General features: G+C 44.3%; 1 protein-coding gene across 1 annotated transcript in view; it reads right to left on the bottom strand.

Moving 5' to 3' along the window:
• PYROXD2 (pyridine nucleotide-disulphide oxidoreductase domain 2) overlaps positions 1-20,318 on the bottom strand; it is a 105,738-nt gene that overhangs the window by 15,871 nt on the left and 69,549 nt on the right. The window contains 2 exon segments of the mRNA XM_044297426.1: positions 1,199-1,305; positions 18,528-18,682. Of these exon segments, the coding sequence (XP_044153361.1) occupies positions 1,199-1,305; positions 18,528-18,682 (262 nt within the window).

The raw sequence follows: 20,318 nt of genomic DNA, 5'->3' as shown, positions 1-20,318 counted from the left end.
TTGACTATATTTAACCCTTGGCAATACTATGTAATGCTGCTTAGCATAATCAAAAGCATACCTTTGTATGTCAAAGTGAATAATGCCTCTTCACTCAATTCCAGTACCTCCCCTTGTGCCATCCAGTCCATACCCTCCTCTAACTCCTGGAACCCCTCCCACCTGGTCATTAGCTTCACAGGGCTCAGCGTATGAGCGGTAAGTATAATAAGGCCAATGCCCACTGCAGGGAAGTCAATGCACAAGCGCACACAGTTTCCTGTCCTGTGCTTGTGCAAGATTTTGCCGAGGGACATGATGAAAGGAGGGAGGAGTTCTATGCTGATCGTGATGTCGCAGAGGAGGGGGTGGACTGGAATGGCGTAAGGAGAGGTACTGGGATCGAGTGAAGAGGTTGGCTTGGGCTCTTGAAGTAGGCTCTTGCTTGCAGCAGTCTTGGGCTCCTTAAACCGTTATTCATGCCCCACTTAAGGGCTCATTAGCATACTAATCAAACTGGGATTTCTGAAATTCTAAACTAAGCATAATACTAACAAAGGTATGGTTTAGATTATGTTAAGCAGCACTACATAACATTGCCATGAGTTAGAGCAATCTAGGTGACAAATTACTTTCAAGAGCCATGAAGTCCGCTCTATACCAGTCCAAATTCAGAATTTTTTCTAGACCGGTGGAGTTTTCAGGGACTGGTCCTGCCAATCACTGTTTTTGACAACTTTAGCTCTAATGAGCGTCAGAGAGCAAAGATAAGAAGCCTGTCAGTTCCCCAACTGACGGAAGATGAATTTTAGCTCCAATTAAGTACAATGCAATAATAAAAAAATGCCCCCAAAGGTGTACATAGCCTTTAAATGGGAGTTCAACAATATTTGGCCAGTAACCCATACATTAGTTATATTGGACTGCAGAAAGGAACCTTATTATAAATGTTTCTATCTTATCATAGTTTATTGGTCATTATAATCTGAATGTAATCTTTCCTTCCATTTATTTTAGTTAGCAACATTAAAAATAATTGTCTCTGCAGATTGTCATTATGTAGCTGCGCTGCTGATTAGGCCATTTCACTAATTCCAGTTCCACCCATGACACTGGAAACATTTTATAGAAAGGTTCACATATAGTATGAGCAAAATATTACTCTTTTTTTTTCCAGATTTTGCCAGCTAAAGTAACAAACAATAGCTACTGTACATACTCCTCCGGAGAGACCGAATATCCTTTCCAGATCCGGTGGCACGAGGACGTCTCTGCCAATCACAGATGCCTTGAAGCCGGGAGCATATTTTTCTATCCAGTCAAACACTAATGAAAAAAAACAAAAAACAGAAGATAACATGACACGAGTTGTTTGTTTATCAGGCTTCATTTGTGGAACGAGTCGTACAGATTAGGATATTGCGCGGTGGTCCAGAGCGCCCATCTCATACAATGAAGTGCTATTCCTCCAGTATAAAATTACAAGTATACATCAAACATATTGCTGTGCGGTGAGGGTGGGCCGGGAAGCTTTCCCAGTATCTTCCTTCTCACGGCCCTGAAAAACATTTGTTCTTCTAATTATATTTCCACTTAGGAGAAAATTGTCCACTTTAAGAATAATTAGCTTTTCCAGTTAACCATGTATGTCCCAGAATGGAGCAGCTTAAAGGGGTTTTCTAAGATTTCCATATTGATGGCCTGTGGTCTGTATAGGTCATCAATATCCGATCGGTGGGGGTCTGACTCTCAAGACTGCTTGCTTTTTTTCCCCTATAGGCAATAACTGAAGATATTTCGCAACTGCAAATAGATAAGTGGAACCTGAGCCTCAAAGAGGACCTGTCTCCTGATGTGTCTATTTTCTCAAAGGGTGTTTTATAACGTGAATTCAACAATTTGGGAATAAATAGGCTTAACAGGCTTAGTGATAAAAAATATTTACAAAGTGTGATTAAATATAAGGTAAAACAGACAAATCACATACAGAATAAATAATAATCACATGGCCTGCACACAATATGGGGGAAACTCCGGTCACCATGTTGTAACCAGGGTCTTACAAGAAAGAAATAGTGTTTCAAATCAATACATCCTACCTGGATGATTTTCCTCAATGGAGTGCCAATTAACTGTCTGCGTATACCAGGTTTATACCTTTCAGCCCCTCCTTCAGTATGTAGTGTGTATGTCTCTGAGGAAAGTACTCACGAATGTGACCTCAGCACAATAGGGGTTGGTTATGCAATCTAACTATCCCTAACTCACCACATTACAAGAAATACCACTGCACAGAATATAGAAGGTAATATAAAAGAGGACAGAATTAAAGGGGCTAGAACCAATCAGTAAAAAAAAGGCTTAAGGTGGATTTACACTCCCAGTTAATCAGCCAGATTATCGGGAACAGATGTTCCTGCAAACCCTCGTTCCTGACAATCTGCCTGTCTAAAGGTGCCACAGATCACCTGATAAAAAGGAGCAAAACGTTTGATCACCTGATGAATGAGCGAAACGTTTGTTTATTGGGTGAAATAATTGTTAGTGCAGGCACCTAAATTATCATTTCTGGGCGACAGATCGTGCTGTCTAAACTGCGATCTGCTGCCCAGAAACAATACAGCTGTATGGGAACGAAGGATCACAATAGCGATCCCTCGCTCGCATACTGTGGAGGTGATCGCAGCATGTAAATGCAGAGCTCTACCCCCACTGAGTGAGTAGCCGACTGTTTGGAAGGAGCGCTTCCTTCCGACAATCTGTTGCTGCTCGGCAAGTGTAAAAGCACCTTTAGGGTCCATTCACACGGCCGGCACCAACCTAGAACTGCCTATTCTTGTCCGCAATTGCGGACAAGAATAGGACATGTTCTATTTTTTTCCATAGTCGTGGACCGCTCCGGAAATGCGGATGCGGACAGCACACTGTGTGCTGTCCGCATCCATTCCTGCCCTATAGAGAATGAATGGGTCCGCATTCATGGACGTGTGAATTGACCCTTAAACAGACTGTCCCAAAAACCCTCCCGTTCCAGCGCCTCTGCTCTATCCTTCCTGTCAAGTTTTGTTTTCATGACTGCAGCCATGAGACGCCTGTATACTGTATGTCACTGCTGCAGCTAATCATTTGCCTTAGCAGTCTTGTTCCGTTTACCGCTGCGGTCTTATGTAGTAGACAGGCATGTTATCGCTGCAGCCAAAATTTGAGATCATGGCTACAGCAGCAGGAGGATCTGAGCGGTGGAGCTGCAACAGAGGGGATCCAGGATGGTATAAAGTTTGTTTTTATTATTATTCTACTAGCTTACCTGCCATTATTTAATTTAACTTGGACAAACTTCATAAATATTTAAAGGAGTTGTCCAAGTGTTTAAAACTGGTGACTAGAGATGAGCGAACTTCTGTTTTAAGTTCGGCGTCTAAAGTTCGGGGGCGGGTTAGCGGAGAATCCCGATCTGGAACCGGATATGGATTCCGACTTCCGTTGTGGTCCGTGGTAGCGGAATCAATAATGGCCGATTATTGATTCCGCTACCACGGACCACAACGGAAGTCGGAATCCATATCCGGTTCCAGATCGGGATTCTCCGCTAACCCGCCCCCGAACTTTAGACGCCGAACTTAAAACAGAAGTTCGCTCATCTCTACTGGTGACCTATCCTCAGGATAGGTCATCAGTATCTGATTGATGGGGGTTAGACTCCCGGCAACCCCGCCGATCAGCTGTTTGAATAGGCCAGTGAGTGCTGCAGCCAGTGACGTTCAGCAACAGATAAATTGGAAATTGGATCAAGAAAGGTCTATGTTTGTCTATGAAGCCTGGGTAACTCTGATAAAACGACTTTTCTTTGGAAAGAAAATGAAGTGAAAAGGCCTCAGTTTAGGATAAAATGAAAAAAGAAGCCATGGTCACCCTCGCTGATCCCCCATTGCTCCGATTCTGATGCTGGTCCCATCTTCACACAGAAAATGCATGTAGATGTCTGCTCAACCAATCACTGGAAGAGGCGGGTCCCTACTGCGGCCAGTGATTGGATAAGCAGGCATTTCCTGTGTGTCGAGACCAGGAAGTAGACATCATCAGGAACCTGATGGGAACGGGATCAGCAGGGGGGGGGGGGGGGGGGGGGGGGGGAATCGGTGAAGGTGGCCGTACGGTTATCTTGCCACTTTGCAGGAAAAAATGTCTGATCTATCATGGAGCTACTACTTTTATTAGTTCTGTATGTCTGCTGGGATACTGAGACCTCGGTTATTGCACGCTCTGCTTTATTATTAGCTTTAATCTTTACTGTAGGTGTCAGTGGGGTAGGTTTATTTTTGGGCACCATTTTGGTTGGCATTATGTAGAGCTTAGATCATAAACCAATTACGGTAATGACCACTTCTAATATTAAAGATTCATCTGCCAATTACAAATCCTTAAAGGCTCCATTTTGAAACCTATGTGGTCAAGTGTCAGAAACCAAAAATCTATCATGTATGGGTATAGAAAGGAATATAATGTAAAAACAGAAATGCAGCTCATCTGGAGTTGTATCTGTAGCTCCAGGGATAATAGGGAAATCTCCCCTGTGGAGAGTAATAGGTAGAACACCACAGAGAAAATAGGGCTTGATTATAACAGGGAACTTTTGCCTTTGCATCTCCACCATTTAGCGGCGCACACCAACTGGTCCCTAAGCATGGCCTCCTGTAAACCATCCCTGGTGTCTTGTACAAAGTTATATAATGACACTGGTTGTGGAATTGCTAAGGCACTGTGCAGGATTGTTATTTGTGCTGTGGGGATTCGCTCTGGTAGTTAGGATAAGCGGGCGCAGTACAGAGGCAAAATACAAGTTCGGAATTCAAGCTTCAGTGTTTATTCACACATGGTGCCAAAAACAAAACGTCACTTTTGCAGTGTTGGTGTTACTTCACACCCAATGGCAAGTTAATATAACAAGTCACCTTGGTGGCAGTTCTGCCTCAGAAAGTCCAAATACAGGCTTTAGGCGGCCTGTTCCCCTGACACAAGGGTCTCAGCTCTCCAGCCCAGCACAGGCCTCAGATCCCAGCACACAGACATGGCTGCTGAGCCCAGCTGCCTATTTAAGGACAGCCAGGTGCTGCCAAAACCCAGAGCGGCACTTAAAATCCGGTCCGGTATTTGACCTCACCTGGCTGTAAATCAGCCCAGCAGCACGTGCTGGGAGGAAAATACCTGTTTTCCCAGACCAAACCTCTCACTGTGTCACAGTGCTTGGTAAATCAGTATTCATTGAGCACTGTGTGACGCTCTTATGCGTTTACTATGGATCCATTTTGTATGCCGTATTATGTGGGTAACATATTCACTGCTGTTTGACACTAAATGGCGCTAGTAATTAGGCACTGTATTGCGGCATTCATTAGGCACAATATGATAGCCTTTTTTAGCCACAGTTTGGCGGTATTATTTAACTACAATGTGGTGGTATTATTCACTTACAATGTGTTAGTACTATTTATGCAAAATGTGGTGGTATTATTAGGCACAATGTTGTGGCATTATTTGTGCAATATGTGGCAGTATTGTTGGGCACATTGAGGTGGTATTTAGGCACAATGTGGTGGCATTATCTATGCAAAATGTGGTGATATTATTAGGCACAATGTGGTGGTATAATTTTGGCACAATGTGGTGGTATTATTTACTTACAATGTGGTGGTATTATTTAGGCATAATGTGGTGGCATTATTTATGCAAAATGTGGTGGTATTATTTTGGCACAATAGGGTGATATTATTTATATAAAATGTGGTGGTATTATTTTGGCACAATGTGCTGGTTTTATGTTATAATGTGCTATTATTTAGGCAGTATTATTGCAGCATTACCTTCCTTTTTCTATAGGGGAAAGGCACTTTTTGCCCAGTGGCCTGCACTTTTTGCCCAGTGGCCTCCACCGTACTGTGAACACTGATTTTTGTAAGTTCATACCTAGAATAGTATTCTGTTTATGGGGGAAGGGAACATCGTACAGACCGTGCCTGCAGTGCTAAACCAATATTTCCTCTGCCGCTATAAAAATGAGCTGATTTCCCAGAACTCACATTCAAAACTGTCAATTATATTTAAGTTACAAAAAATGAGGAAGTTGAGACATTACAAAATATCTGTGTGTAAATGCAGGTCTGTGTATTCATGGCGAAACTGTGAGGGAAAACAGAGCAGAAATATTCTCTGCCGTAAAGAGATTAAAGAATTTATTTAGAAAATGGGGATAATCCTTAAAGCATGTTATTATCCCGGACAGCACTTTATAAGTACCGCAGTCTGTTTATTGGATTACACTTCAATTTATGGCTGTAATATGCGTGCTTTACTAGCATTCATTAGCTCGTATCTGGCAGCGCATTAAAGCAACACCAATTTAACTGGTAGGATTTTCACCCTGGCCTAGATAACACGACATACTGTAAACTACGATACAATCCTATGGATGGCCGTACAATACATAGACGCTGCAACAGATGCAGAGTATACACAAATTACATTCATATCGTACTGTGCAAAGGAAATAGATTGTCCTTAAGTTTATTTAATTTCCAGAGGAAATTGTATTACCCCAGCATCTCAATCTGGAGGACCCAATGCATCTGTAAATTACACTGTGTGCACAATTATTAGGCAAGTTGTATTTTTGAGGATTCATTTTATTATTGAACAACTACAGTGCTGTCAGTCAATCCAAAATGTTAATGAACCTCAAACCTGAATATATAAGAAAGTAAAGGTGAGTTTTTGGCTTTCTTAGAAAAATAACTATGTGTGCAAAATTATTGGGCAGCTATTAGTTTGCAGAATTATTATGTAACTAAATGAAAAAGAAAATGTTCCCATCTCACTTGTTTCTTTTCATCTATTAACGTGAAAATAATAAATAAACAAACTCAATATTTACAAATAAACATCTCTGACATTTCCCCCAAAAAATAAAAAAATAAAATCATTGACCAATATAGCCCTCCTTCTTTTCAATACCAGTCATAAACCTTCCATCCATGGCATCTCACTTTTTGAATCTGTTGACTATCAACTTTTTGTGCAGCAGCAACCACAGCCTCCCAGACACTCTTCAGAGAGGTGGACGGTTTTCCTGCGCCGTAAATCTCGTGTTTAAGTAGAACCCACCTCAATAGGGTTAGGTTGGGTGAAGAAGGGGCCATGCCATTATTCTTTCATCTTTAAAGGGCATCTGTCAGCAGATTTGTATCTATGACACTGGCTGACCTGTTGCATGTGCGCTTCGCAGCTGAAGGCATTTGGTCCCATGTTCATAAGTGCCCGCATTTGAGTCTTTTTTTCTAAACATGTTTCTTGCGAACCTCTTGACTATTTGCAACATAACATTTAATGGTTCTGTGATTACGCCCCAATATCTTAGCAAAAAAAGGTTCCCTCTGAAAGACTTTTCTTTTTTTTTTACTTTTCAGAGCCACTTAAATCTCTTTTCTGGCCCATTTTGCCAGAGAGAAAAACAAGCTGGCTTATAATTGCGCACACCTTGATATAGGGTCTTGATCTCCTTAGGCCTCACCCTCCCATATTACACAAATATGCATCACCTGATATGCTTCAATCGTCCAAGCATTTAAGTTTATACAACTTGGAGTTGGAAAGATGCATAAAAATGATGATATGGTCAAAATACTAATACTTTTGCACACAGTGTATATGGAGAGCCTATTGATTTCAGTGGACATCATGCAGTGCTTCGTTTCCCCTGTGGTGACACTGCAGGAGAACTGAACACTATCTAACATATTGCATCACAGATTACAGCCGATCACCATTATTTGAGGTCGGGAAGGGGAAGAAGCAAATTTCCAGTTTCCTTAGGACAGGTCATCAATTTCAGATCAGCAGGGTCTTTCTTCCGACACCCCCCGCTGTTTAAAGAGGCTGTGGTGCTAATTTCTGTAAGGGGCCCCTACGGCCATGTACCTCCTTACATTTGTGGAGCTAAATGGTAATGTTATGCGGGCACTAAATGGTAGCATTATTTGGATACTGTATATACTGTATGTATTATTTAGCATGGCATGGCGGTATTACTTGGTCACTGAGTGGTAGTATTGTATGTTCATTGCATACATTTTAAAAGCCTGGATAGTCCCTTTAATATTTGGTACAGAAGTTTCCCCCTCATGAAGGGTTTTCTTTCTTTAGTGATGACTCAAGTATTTTAAGTCCCTTTTGTTTGTGGTAATATATAGGTTTGCGGCGCTGAATTACCAGGAAGTTAATGTATGTGACGTAACATACATTATTTTGAGGCCTATTTGTATAAGTTCTCACAGTTGCATTAGGTCCACATCCACGCCAGAGAAGACTTAGTATGTCCACACACTATACTGAGCTAAAGTGATTTAAGGGTGTAATACCTCATCTCCCCTGTGGTGGCACTGCAGTGCAATTTAAAACTAGCTGCCAGGTCCCCCCACGAATTGCAGCTCATCAATAGGGGTGTCAGCAGCATGATAACAAGCGATCAGCTTATTTTGGGAGGGCCCTTCTAATAAAAAGGGCTCTATGGTTTTTAATGGTAGTGTAGTCCAAACGGTAAGCCAAATACATAGAGGTCAATGTCCATAGTTGATCCATAGAAGCATAGATGTAAATTTGATGGGGTTGTGTTATCTGAGACTTTGATGGCATATCTAAGATGTCATCTTTGAGACCCACATCTATCTCCAGAATGGGCCCACTGAAAGTGAAAGAGAGCACATCGCGCATGTGCAGCATTCTATTTTTCTATGTTTCTCTCCATTAATTTCTATGGGAGTTCTGAAAATAGTCGAGCGAGTGCGTTCGGCAATGTTCGGAAGTCCCTTGACTAGCGGGATCATTTACAAACAGATATACGCCCCTTTTGTGGTGCAGGTTCTGTCGCACACCATGTTCCAGCAGAATCTGTAACTTTTTCCCCGCTCACGCCAAGTCTAGAAATAGGGGCGTGGAGGGGGACGGGTCGGCAGGCCCGTCTAATTAATCATTTTTCTAGGCGTAGAAAATGGTCTAAATGTAAGACAGCAAGGAAGCTATCTTACATTTAGAATTGGAGGTGATTACGCCAAATTTATGAAGAGGCCGGTGCATCTGCATAACTTTGGCGATCCACCGCCAGCTATGGGGCTTATATAAATGTGCCCCAATGTCCATACAGTGAAGAACTAGAAGATCTTGGCTCAAGGACAAAATCCTAAAGTCATACATTTTTCAGTATCTGCTCTGCTGACGTACTTAAGACAATTAGGCTGCAGTAGTACAAATGGACAAAATCTAAAACTCATGTTTCTCATATTCAGCGACCACATGATTGCATTAAGTGAACAATAAATATCTTCAAGGATAAGCAGAGTCCGGCAATGTAAATGGGATGTCTTCTACTTTATACTTTTATACCTGATATACATGTTTTATGAGAACAGACATAAGATAAAAACAGAACAAAATATAATAAAGCAAAAAAAATAAAAATAAATATAAAAAAACATTTCAAAAAGACTACGACTAGTTCAGAATAATAAGCACTGCAGCTTCAGGAATGGCGCTCTGATCAGCGTACTCTGAAGTTTATTTATTAGATGATGGAAACATAGACAGTTACAGTATGGGGGTCTCTCTCAGGGCCACCAGAGAAACTCTTCAACCTCCATCCCAAGTATCAGTGATTGTTGCTTCTCGACCATGCAAGGGCGAGGCAATGTGATAAAACAGTGAAGGAGTGTATTGTGCATGTGCGGTGTGCTCTACATTCAATTCTATAGAGATCCGAAAATAGCCAAGTGAGTACATTCGGAAATTTTCTGAAGTCTCATAGAAACAATTTTACGAGTAAAGGAAAACACAATGGGGGTAATTTATTAAGACCATAGTTTTAGACGCCGATCTTAATAACCCCTATCTGTGACGGTGGATCAGCCAAAGTTATAAAGAGGTGACACAAGGCCATGCATTGGACTCCGAAAGCCGGACTCTTCCTAACTTTCGGCAGATCCAGCGCCACTTCTAAATGTACAGTGGGGAAAATAAGTATTTGATACACTGGTCATTTTGCAAGTTTTCCCACCTACAAAGAATGGAGAGGTCTGTAATTTGTATCGTAGGTACACTTCAACTGTGAGGGACAGAATCACCTATCAACCAGCAAGAGTTCTGGCTCTCACAGACCTGTTAGTTTTTCTTTAAGAAGCCCTCCTACTCTGCACTCGTTACCTGTATTAATTGCACCTTTTTGAACTCGTTACCTGTATAAAAGACACCTGTCCACACACGCAATCAATCATGCTCCAACCTATCCACCATGGCCAAGACCAAAGAGCTGTCTAAGGACACCAAGGACAAAATTGTAGACCTGCCTAAGGCTGGAATGGGCTACAGGACAATAGGCAAGCAGCTTGGTGAGAAGGCAACAACTGTTGGTGCAATTATTAGAAAATGAACGCCAGCACATGTCCAGGCCCCTTGAAGTTCACCAAAGACCATCTGGAAAATGTTATTTTCCCCACTGTAAGACAGCTTCCGAGCTGGCTTACATTTAGACCTTTTTCTACGCCTGCAACAGCTGGCCCATCCCCTTCCCCACCCACGCCACACCCACAATTTTAGACCTGGCGTGAGTGGAGAAAAGACGCAGATGGCGGCGCAACTAACCGCTGTGCTGCCATCTGCACCTGAAATACTCCTAATATAGGCGTATTTCCATACAATAAATGACCCCCAATGTTCATATAGTGAAGGTCTACAAGATCTTGGCTCAAGGACTAAATCCTAAAGTCATACATTTTTCAGATCTGCTCTTCCCTGACGTACTTAATACAATTAGGCTGCAGTTGTACAAATGCACAAAATCTAAAACTCATGTTTCCATATTCTGCGACCACATGATTGCATTAGGTGAACAATAAATATCCGGCATTGGATGTCTTCTGCTTTATACCTTTATACCTGATATACATGTTTTATAAAAACATACATGAGATAAAACAGAACTAAATATAATAAAGCAAAAGTAAAAAATAAAATAAACATTTCAAAAGACTATGACTAATTCAGAAAAGGTACTAGTACAGTAGTACATATACTGACCACTTAGTCCCCTGCAGTTTCCAGCTCTGCAGCTCGAGTCTTCACCTCCAGTTTCTGCTTACAGACTGCAGCATTCAGCACATGGTTGCTGTAGCCAATCACTGGCCTCAGAGTTCTCGTACCATATACTGTTGAGGCCAGTGACTGGAGTATATGCCCTTTTTAGTTTTATGGTAATTATGGACCTGGGGGAGTTTCTGTCAACTGGCCTTTAGAGCAAGATCCACCATAGAGAAGACTCTGCTCTGACTAATAGGGGGAGGTCACTAACTGCTGGTTTATTGCAAAAACATAACTATTTTTTTAATATATATTTGGAAAGAGGGAATGCAGTACCCCAAAGGACTACTGCAAAGAGTTACCGTAACTAATACCAAATAGTTAATGCAGTGTTCTTAATTTAAATGTTATTTACTGTGTTTCATGTAAACTCACTAGCACCGTATCAGCATCCTAAGGACTCTTTCACACGGGCGTTGCGGGAAAATGTGCGGGTGCGTTGCGGGAACACACGCGATTTTTCAGCGCGAGTGCAAAAGCCGGAATTAGACTTACCGGTAATTCAATTTCCACGAGATCACCACGACGGCTACAAGGAGAGATTGACCCCTGACCTCTGTAGGGGCAGGAACAGAGAGAGGGTTTAAATCCCCCCCTCCCACCACCAGCACCAGTGTGTCCAAAATTACAGAGACAGAAAAAAGTGGTGAGAACAAAACATAATAAACCAAGAGGGTATTCCTTCATAACCTCCCAGGTAACGCAAAAGAAGGGTAGGGAATATATGTGCCGTCGTGGTGATCTCGTGGAAATTGAATTACCGGTAAGTCTAATTCCGGCTTTCCACTTCATCACCACGACGGCTACAAGGAGATATAAAAAATTATAGCTTAGGGGGGGACGACCGCCTGAAGGACTTTCCGTCCAAAAGACAAGTCTGAGCTAGATAGGTCTAACCTATAGTGTTTTGTAAAGGTGTGGATGTTAGACCACGTAGCGGCTTTACAAATGTCTTCAAGGGAAGCTCCGGCCCGTTCTGCCTGGGAGGAGGACATGGCCCGGGTAGAGTGAGCTCTTAAATTTGAGGGGCAAGACAGGTCTTGGGACTCGTAAGAAATGGAAATGGAGTCTTTTATCCACCGTGCTAGAGAGGATCTGGAGGCTTTTAGACCCTTATTCTTCCCCGAGAAGAGGACAAACAGGTTATTTGATCTACGGAAACCTTTTGACACTTCAAGATACCGTAAGACAGAGCGTCTTACGTCTAGAGAGTGGAAGTTAGATTCCCTATCGTTAGAGGGATTATTGCAAAAGGAGGGTAAGACTATCTCCTGGTTACGGTGGAAATCCGATACTACCTTAGGCAAGAAACCCGGATCCAATTTAAGAATAATCCTATCATCGGTGATACGGAGATAGGGTTCCTGTATCGATAATGCTTGGATCTCGCCTATCCTTCTTGCGGACGTGATGGCCACCAAGAAAGCAGTTTTAAACGACAGATGTTTGATGGAACAATCAAATAGGGGTTCAAATGGAGCGAGAGTTAAGCCAGTGAGTACCACGTTAAGGTCCCAGCTGGGGATCCTAGATTTTAGAGAGGGGCGTAGACGGGAGGCAGCTTTCATGAATCTCCTGATCCAGTGATGACTGGCTATATCTCGATCAAAGAAGCAGGCTAGTGCCGAGACCTGTACCTTTAGGGTAGAGGGTCTGAGACCTAGTTCAAGTCCCTGCTGGAGGAAGTCCAAGATTTTCAAGAAATTGGGCGGCTCTAAGTTTGGGGCCGGGTTCCCCATCCATGTACAGAATCTCTTCCAAATTTTTAGATAAATTGAGAAGGTAACTTTCTTCCTACTCGCTTTAAGGGTAGTTATCACTTGGTCCGAAAGCCCCTGTGACCTCAACTTCTGGACCTCAGGATCCAAGCTGACAACTTGAGGAAGCTTGGGTTTGGGTGTAGTATTGGGCCTTGGTGAAGCAGGTCCCTCCTGGCAGGAAGAGGCCATGGGTCCTCTACTGATAGATTCCTTAGAGCAGGGAACCAGCTCCTCTTCGGCCAATAGGGAGCTATCAGGATTAGTGTCGTATCTTCTAGGTAGAGTTTCTGGATTATCCTGGGAAGTAGAGGCAATGGTGGGAACGCATAACTGAGATCCCAGTCCCAACGAATTGTGAGCGCATCCAACGCCCAGGGATAGTCCCGTGGGTTTAACGAACAGAACGTCGGTACCTTTGCGTTTCTTTTGGATGCGAACAGATCCACCTGTGGAGTGCCCCATCTTTCTGCCAGTAGCTGGAACACTTCTGGATTCAAGGACCATTCTGTCTGGTCTATCGACTGGCGACTGAGATAGTCCGCTTCCACGTTCAGTATCCCTTTTAAGTGGATTGCGGAGATGGAATTCACGTGGGATTCTGCCCAGTTGAAAATCTTCTTTGTGATAGACATCAGTTTCTCCGATCTCGTGCCTCCCTGGTGAGATAGGTACGCCACCGTCGTCGTGTTGTCTGAAAGAATCTTTACGTGTTGACCCCTCAGAAGTATCTCTGCGGTTTTCAGGGCTTTCCAGACTGCTTCTAGTTCCCTGAAATTGGAGGACTGAGAGCGGATAGTTGGGGTCCAGGAACCTTGACACCAACGGTCTCCCACTTTCGCTCCCCATCCTTTCTCGCTTGCGTCTGTAAGCACCTGAATGTAGGGGATTTTCTCCCAAACGACCCCCAAGGACAGATTGCTTGTGTTTTTCCACCAATCTAGGGAGGTTTTTACTGCCAGAGGGATCAGGACCTTCTGATCCAAGGAGGCCTGCTGTCTGTTCCAAGCTCTGAGGATCCACGACTGGAGGGATCTGAAGTGGGACTGGCTCCATGGGACGGACGTGATGCAGGACGAGAGAAGACCTAGGAGGCTCATAGCTTCTCTTATAGGACAGGACCTCCTGTGCTGGAATCGTCGGACCTTTAATTGAAGGTTTCTGACCTTGTCTGGCGGAAGGAAGGTATGTTGTGTTCGGGAATCCAGGATAACACCCAGGAACTGGATAGTGCTGGAGGGCACCAGGTTTGATTTCTTCAAGTTCACCAACCAACCCAGATCCTGAACGAGAGACAGAAAGGTTTGTAGGTCTGTTCTGAGTTCTTTCTCTGAATTGCCAATTAGGAGGAAATCGTCCAGGTACGGTATGATCACCAGTCCTTTGTGTCTCAAGAAGGCCATCATCTCGACTACCAGCTTTGTAAACACTCTGGGTGCAGATGATATCCCAAAGGGAAGGGCCGTAAACTGGTAGTGACGGGTTACCCTCTTGTGGTCCTGGATGGCGAACCTCAAGAACCTTTGTGACTCTGGATGAATTGGGACGTGATAGTATGCGTCCTGAAGGTCTACTGAGCACATCAGGGCATTCCTCTTTATCAACGGAATCAGGGATTTCAGGGATTCCATCCTGAACTTTCGATAGATGACAAATTTGTTCAGGGCTTTCAGATTTATGATTGTACGGAAAGAGCCTTCTTTTTTCTCTACCAAAAACAGGTTTGAATAGAAACCTTGTTTTTGCTGTGTTGGCGGGACTTGTACTATTACGTCCGTTGCCAGAAGGCTTTGAATTCCTTCCAGAATCTTTCCGCGTACTTTGGGGGAATGTGGGTTGGTAACAATGAAGCGGTTTGGGGGAGATGAAGAGAGTTCGATCCGGTACCCGGATCTTATGATGTCCCGGACCCAAGGGTTCGGGGTAATGGACTCCCAAGGAGTCAGAAAATTCTTCAATCTCCCCCCCACTCTGACGTCATTGTTTATCCGAGGGTTTACTCTGGGAGGAGGAGGGGTTATTCCTACCCCTGCCCCCTTTGGGGTAACTCCAGCGTCCTGACTTCCCTTTACCCTTAAAGGGATTGTTCTGGCTAGTGGGGGCCCGAAAGGGATATTTCCTTTTGTAGGGTCTCTCTTCTGGGAATCCCTTTTTCTTGTCAGCCGCTTTCTCCAGGATACGGTCTAGGACAGGGCCAAAGACGTATTCCCCTGAGAACGGGATGGAGCAAAGCTTCATCTTTGATGTGTTGTCGCCCGACCAGCTTTTCATCCATAGGGCGCGACGGGCCGCATTGGAGAGTCCCGCGTCCTTTGCAGCGAATCTGACCGATTCCGCTGAGGCGTCAGCCATAAATGCTGTGGCGGATTTTAACAGGGGGAGGGATCTCAAGATCTCATCCCTAGGAGTATTATCTCTGATACGAGATTCCAGTTCCTCTAGCCACAGTTTCATGGATCTTGCAACTGAGGTAGCTGCGATGTTTGTTTTTAAGATAAGCATCGCTGCTTCCCATGATTTTTTTAAGAGGCTATCTGCCTTCCTGTCCATGGGATCACGCAGTTGAGAGGTGTCTTCAAAGGGCAAGGCAGTCTTTTTATTGACCTTTGCGACCTGAATATCGATTTTCGGTGTTTCACTGAAGATTTTAACTTCGTCCGTGTCAAACAACAGCCGGTTTTTAAAGGACCTGGACACCCCCAACCTCTTTTCTGGGTTGGACCACTCGTCCAGCACCATATCCCGTATGTTCTCATTGATTGGGAACACCCGGGTTTTTTTAACCCTGAGTCTCCCAAACATCTCATCCTGGACTGAGTGTGCTTTAGGGGTTTCTTCGACCCCCATAGTGGCCCGGACTGCCCTTAGCAGGTCTGGCATCTCGTCCAAGGAGAAGCAGAATCTTTGATCTGATTCTGAAGTCTCAAGATCAGAGGAGACCGCCTCGTCCTCCCGTGTTCTGGAGGACGAGGCCTCCTCCTCTATAATCTCTGGATCAGATAGGGAAGGGGAAGGGCCCCTATGTCTTTTTGAAGGGGGTGCATCCCTAGATAGAGGCATCTGGGATAAGGAGGTTTTAACTTCCTCATGGATCATGGACCTTAGATCTTTAAGGAAAGAAGGCTGTTCCTCGGCGATCACATTAGATATGCAGTCCTTACAAAGCTTTTTACGGTAGTCGTCCGGTAGCCGTTTGAGGCAGGACACACATTTGGACTGTTTTTTGATCTTTTTCTGAGCCTCCTTAGTGACCTGGGGAGAACAACCCTTATTAGCTATGGTAAGTACACATGCTAACAGCAGGAGCCCCAAGCCAGAGATGTGGAGGAGGAGGAACAAGCAACCTGGTACAGTGTATAGACAAGTAACAGGGTAAAGGAAGAAGCGCTTCCCCACAGGGGACTTACTACAGGCGGCACAGAAGGGTCTCCAGGGGAGCGGGGTTCAGCCGACATGACTGCACGCTGGCTCCGATGTACGCCGGTACACTGAGACATTCGGCGCTGCTGCGCGCGAAAATTTGACTCGGAGACGCTTCTGAATGACGTCACTTCCCCCGGCACCCGGAAGTGACGACGGCCGTTATCCTGAAGCGCTTAGGCGCGCACCCGGCGATAGCCAAACAGGCCCGGCGGGAGATCGCGACCGGGAGCAGGCTCACATATAATAATGGAGCGAGGCCTCCCTCCTTCGCCCCTGCCCAGCGTTAGTACGAAGACCGCAGGAGGGCAGGGGGAACACCCGGTAGGTGTCAGGAAGTTCCGCTTTCATCTTCATCTCCCCGCAGGGAGACTCTCTCTGCCCCTGTCCTCTGTAGGGACAGGAAACACTGGTGCTGGTGGTGGGAGGGGGGGATTTAAACCCTCTCTCTGTTCTTGCCCCTACAGAGGTCAGGGGTCAATCTCTCCTTGTAGCCGTCGTGGTGATGAAGTGGAAAGTTCGGGCTTGGGATCGGTTTTCTGTAGATTGTATTATTTTTCCCTTATAACATGGTTATAAGGGAAAATAATAGCATTCTAAATATGGAATGCATAGTACAATAGCGCTGGAGGGGGTTAAAAAAATAATTTAAAAAATTAAACTCACCTTATTGATCGCGAAGCCGGCATCTCCTTCTCTCTTGATCTTAGCTGTGTGCAGTAACAGGACCTGTGGTGACGTCACTCCGGTCATCACATGATCCATCACACGATCTTTTACCATGGTGATGGATCATGTGATGACTGGAGTGACGTCACCACAGGTCCTGTTACTGCACACAGCTAAGATGAAGACAAAAGGAGATGCTGGCTTCGTGATCAAGTGGATTAAGGTGAGTTAAATTTTTGTAAAAATTTTTTTAACCCCCTCTTGTACTATGCATTCTGTATTCAGAATGCTATTATTTTCCCTTATAACCATGTTATAAGGGAAAATAATAATGATCGGGTCTCCATCCCGATCGTCTCCTAGCAACCGTGCGTGAAAATCGCACCGCATCCGCACTTGCTTGCGGATGCTTGCGATTTTCACGTAACCCCATTCATTTCTATGGGGCCTGTGTTACGTGAAAAACTCAGAATATAGAGCATGCTGCGATCTTCACGCAACGCATAAGTGATGCATGAAAATCACCGCTCATGTGAACAGCCCCATAGAAATAAATGGGTCGGGATTCAGTGCGGGTGCAATGCGTTCAACTCACGCATCGCATCCGCGCGGAATACTCGCCCGTGTGAAAGGGGCCTCATAGTTTGGCAGACTGTTTAGGTTACCAGGTGATGGACTAGGTCCACCCCCTGGTTAGTAAGAGTAAGGAGTCTAGTCTGAGTAAATCTACAGTAAGGAGGTTTGTGTGGAGAGGTCCTGCAGATTCTGACCCAAGCACAGAGAACCTCTGTCTCTGAGTCTACAGCTGCCTGGAGAACCTCTAAAGGAAGAAGACCAGACATCTTAGATGGTCTAGAACCCACAGGGCCTTGCATTGGACTCTGAAAGCAAAGTATAGTGCACGTCTATGGCAGAAAGACTTTGCTGCTGTGGGAACATTGCTAAAGAAATCCCCATACTTTGACATGGATTGGCCACCCGTCCAGAAACTGTAGAATGAGTTAATAAGAACCTTGTTGCACACCTGTAATTCTGTTGGGACACTGAAAAAAATGTTCTTTAGTGAGAGAGGGAACAAGGGAGAACTAAAACCACCAACATCATTCATTGCCATCTATATGCTGCTATTGGTAGAGGATTGCACTGTGATATACTTTGGAACTGTGTCTATGCTGCTATTTGTACTACTCCTCCTATCATTAAATTCAGCAAAAAGAAGTTGTATTTATTGCAATCAACGGTCCTGGTTATTGTCTCCATCATTCACCAGCCCCTGCACCTGCCCTCAAGCCTCGCACCTTGCCAACGGATCACCATCAAGAGTGCCCCAACTACCACCAGGCAGGAGCCCTAATACTGGTGTGTTTCCCGAGAGAAGAAAGTATGCTTCTATCACTGTATGACCCCAGGGAGCATCGGTGTGAGGACTGCCACTGTGACCTGTGAGTACTACCACCACCATCAGGTCTACGACCACCACCTCCAACCTCTTTATGTAAAAATAATTGATAAGACATCATTTACCATTATCTGCATATTTATTCCTCTCCTCTTCGTTCCACGTCCGCCCTTCACTCAGGGTGTATGGTGTATACTGTGAGAAGATTGAAATAACATGACATCCTGGAGGAGCGAGGGTCGGGTCCAGTGATGAGGGAATGCAGATCTCAATCATCGGCCTGTGAATAGTATGAGAAGAGATGGACATCTTTACAAAGCCATAAGAATGTCATTCCACACTAAAGACACATCCTTGCTTTTACCACTTGGCCAGCAAGATCCTTTATGTAAGGTCTGAGCCCCTTGCAGTACCCCAGAGCAAAGGGGCATCTGCAAATTGTTCACTTCTTTATGCTATGTTAGATGATATCATTTTATGTATTCTACACAGTACAATTATGTTTTAGTGGCACAGTTGGGGTTAAGAATCCTGGCTCAGCACTTGTAGAAGGTTAGGTGTGGACTGGCTCCACCCCTAGCTCTAGTCAGTAATAGGGAGAGTTTGGAAGGGCTAGAAAACTTTGACTTCTGCTCCCCTTTCTTAGGTCCAAAAAGCTACAGAGACTAACTGATCTCTGCATGACCGAGCATTTGAGGCAGTAAGGTAACCTACTTTCAAAAGCTGCTAAGACTTTACTGCAGTGAGGGACACTGTTAAGGCACCCTTTACACCTGGACTCGACCTGGCCAGTTTTAAAATTCTGTATCCCTCAGTGGACATTCCAGCCACTATTGCCCGCCATAGATTCTCCAGGAGGAGACTTGAGACAGATAGAGAGGGAAAAGGGCCCTAACTCCCACCTTGCCTAAATCCATACAATCTGCACTGTGTACAATTGAAACTGTGTTTTGCTATTGTTGCATGTACTACAACTCCTATCTTGCACTTCAGTAGAGAGACGTTTATTCTGATGCATCTGACCTGGTTACCGACTCGCCAGCCATTGCATTCAACACACCCTGCCATGCACTCAAACAAACCTTCAACATTATGGGTACCCCAAATACCATCAGGCAGGAGCCCCACCACAAGGGTGTGCCCGCCTTTCATTGCACGGCCCTAGGGACCAACGATGTGAGCAAAACCACTCCTGTCCTCTGCTCCCGCACCTCCTCCACTAAACCTTTACATATCACTATGTTTGCACGGTGTGCACCTGTTCTTCATTGCTCTCCCTTTTGGATGCGCAGTTGACTTTTCTGCTCTATGAAGTCATATTTATGTTCATCTTAGTATTGCTTAATATGAGAAGGCTATTATGAAATCTGCCTCTTCCCTCATTTGTGACAGCTCCTCTCCAACCTCCTACAACCACCTTATGCTTTTTCAGAGTGGGCAATATATTTCCATTACAAGTCACTTTGTCAGGGAAAGTCCTGGTGATCTGCCTTGTCATTCCTTGCCTGTTCCTCATCTATACATACACTACTCACAAAAAGTTTGGGATATTTGGCTTTCGCGTGAAATTTATGGAAAACGTAAAAAGTTCACCCTACAGTGATATTATATTATGAAAGTAGGGCATTTAAGTAGAAGCAGCAATGGTAATTTCCTTATCTCAAACAATTTATTGAAACAGACACCAATAACAGTTTTGGGTATACCCCAAAAAAAATGTTAATGTCTCAATAACTTGTGGCCTCGCATCAATTACAGCTTGACAACGACGTCTCATGCTGTTCATAAGTCAACTTATTGTCTGCTGAAGGTCAGCCCTCAGGTCATTGAGGTTCTGGGGTACATAGTTACGAGCCTCTACACAGCGATTCAGCTGATCCAATAGGTTTTCAATGGGATTCAGGTCTGAAGAAAGT

Source organism: Bufo gargarizans, chromosome 6 (genome assembly GCF_014858855.1).
Source record: "Bufo gargarizans isolate SCDJY-AF-19 chromosome 6, ASM1485885v1, whole genome shotgun sequence".
Lineage (NCBI taxonomy): Eukaryota > Metazoa > Chordata > Amphibia > Anura > Bufonidae > Bufo > Bufo gargarizans.
Note: the sequence above shows the minus strand (reverse complement) of the source record. Positions and strands in the feature narration are given on the sequence as shown.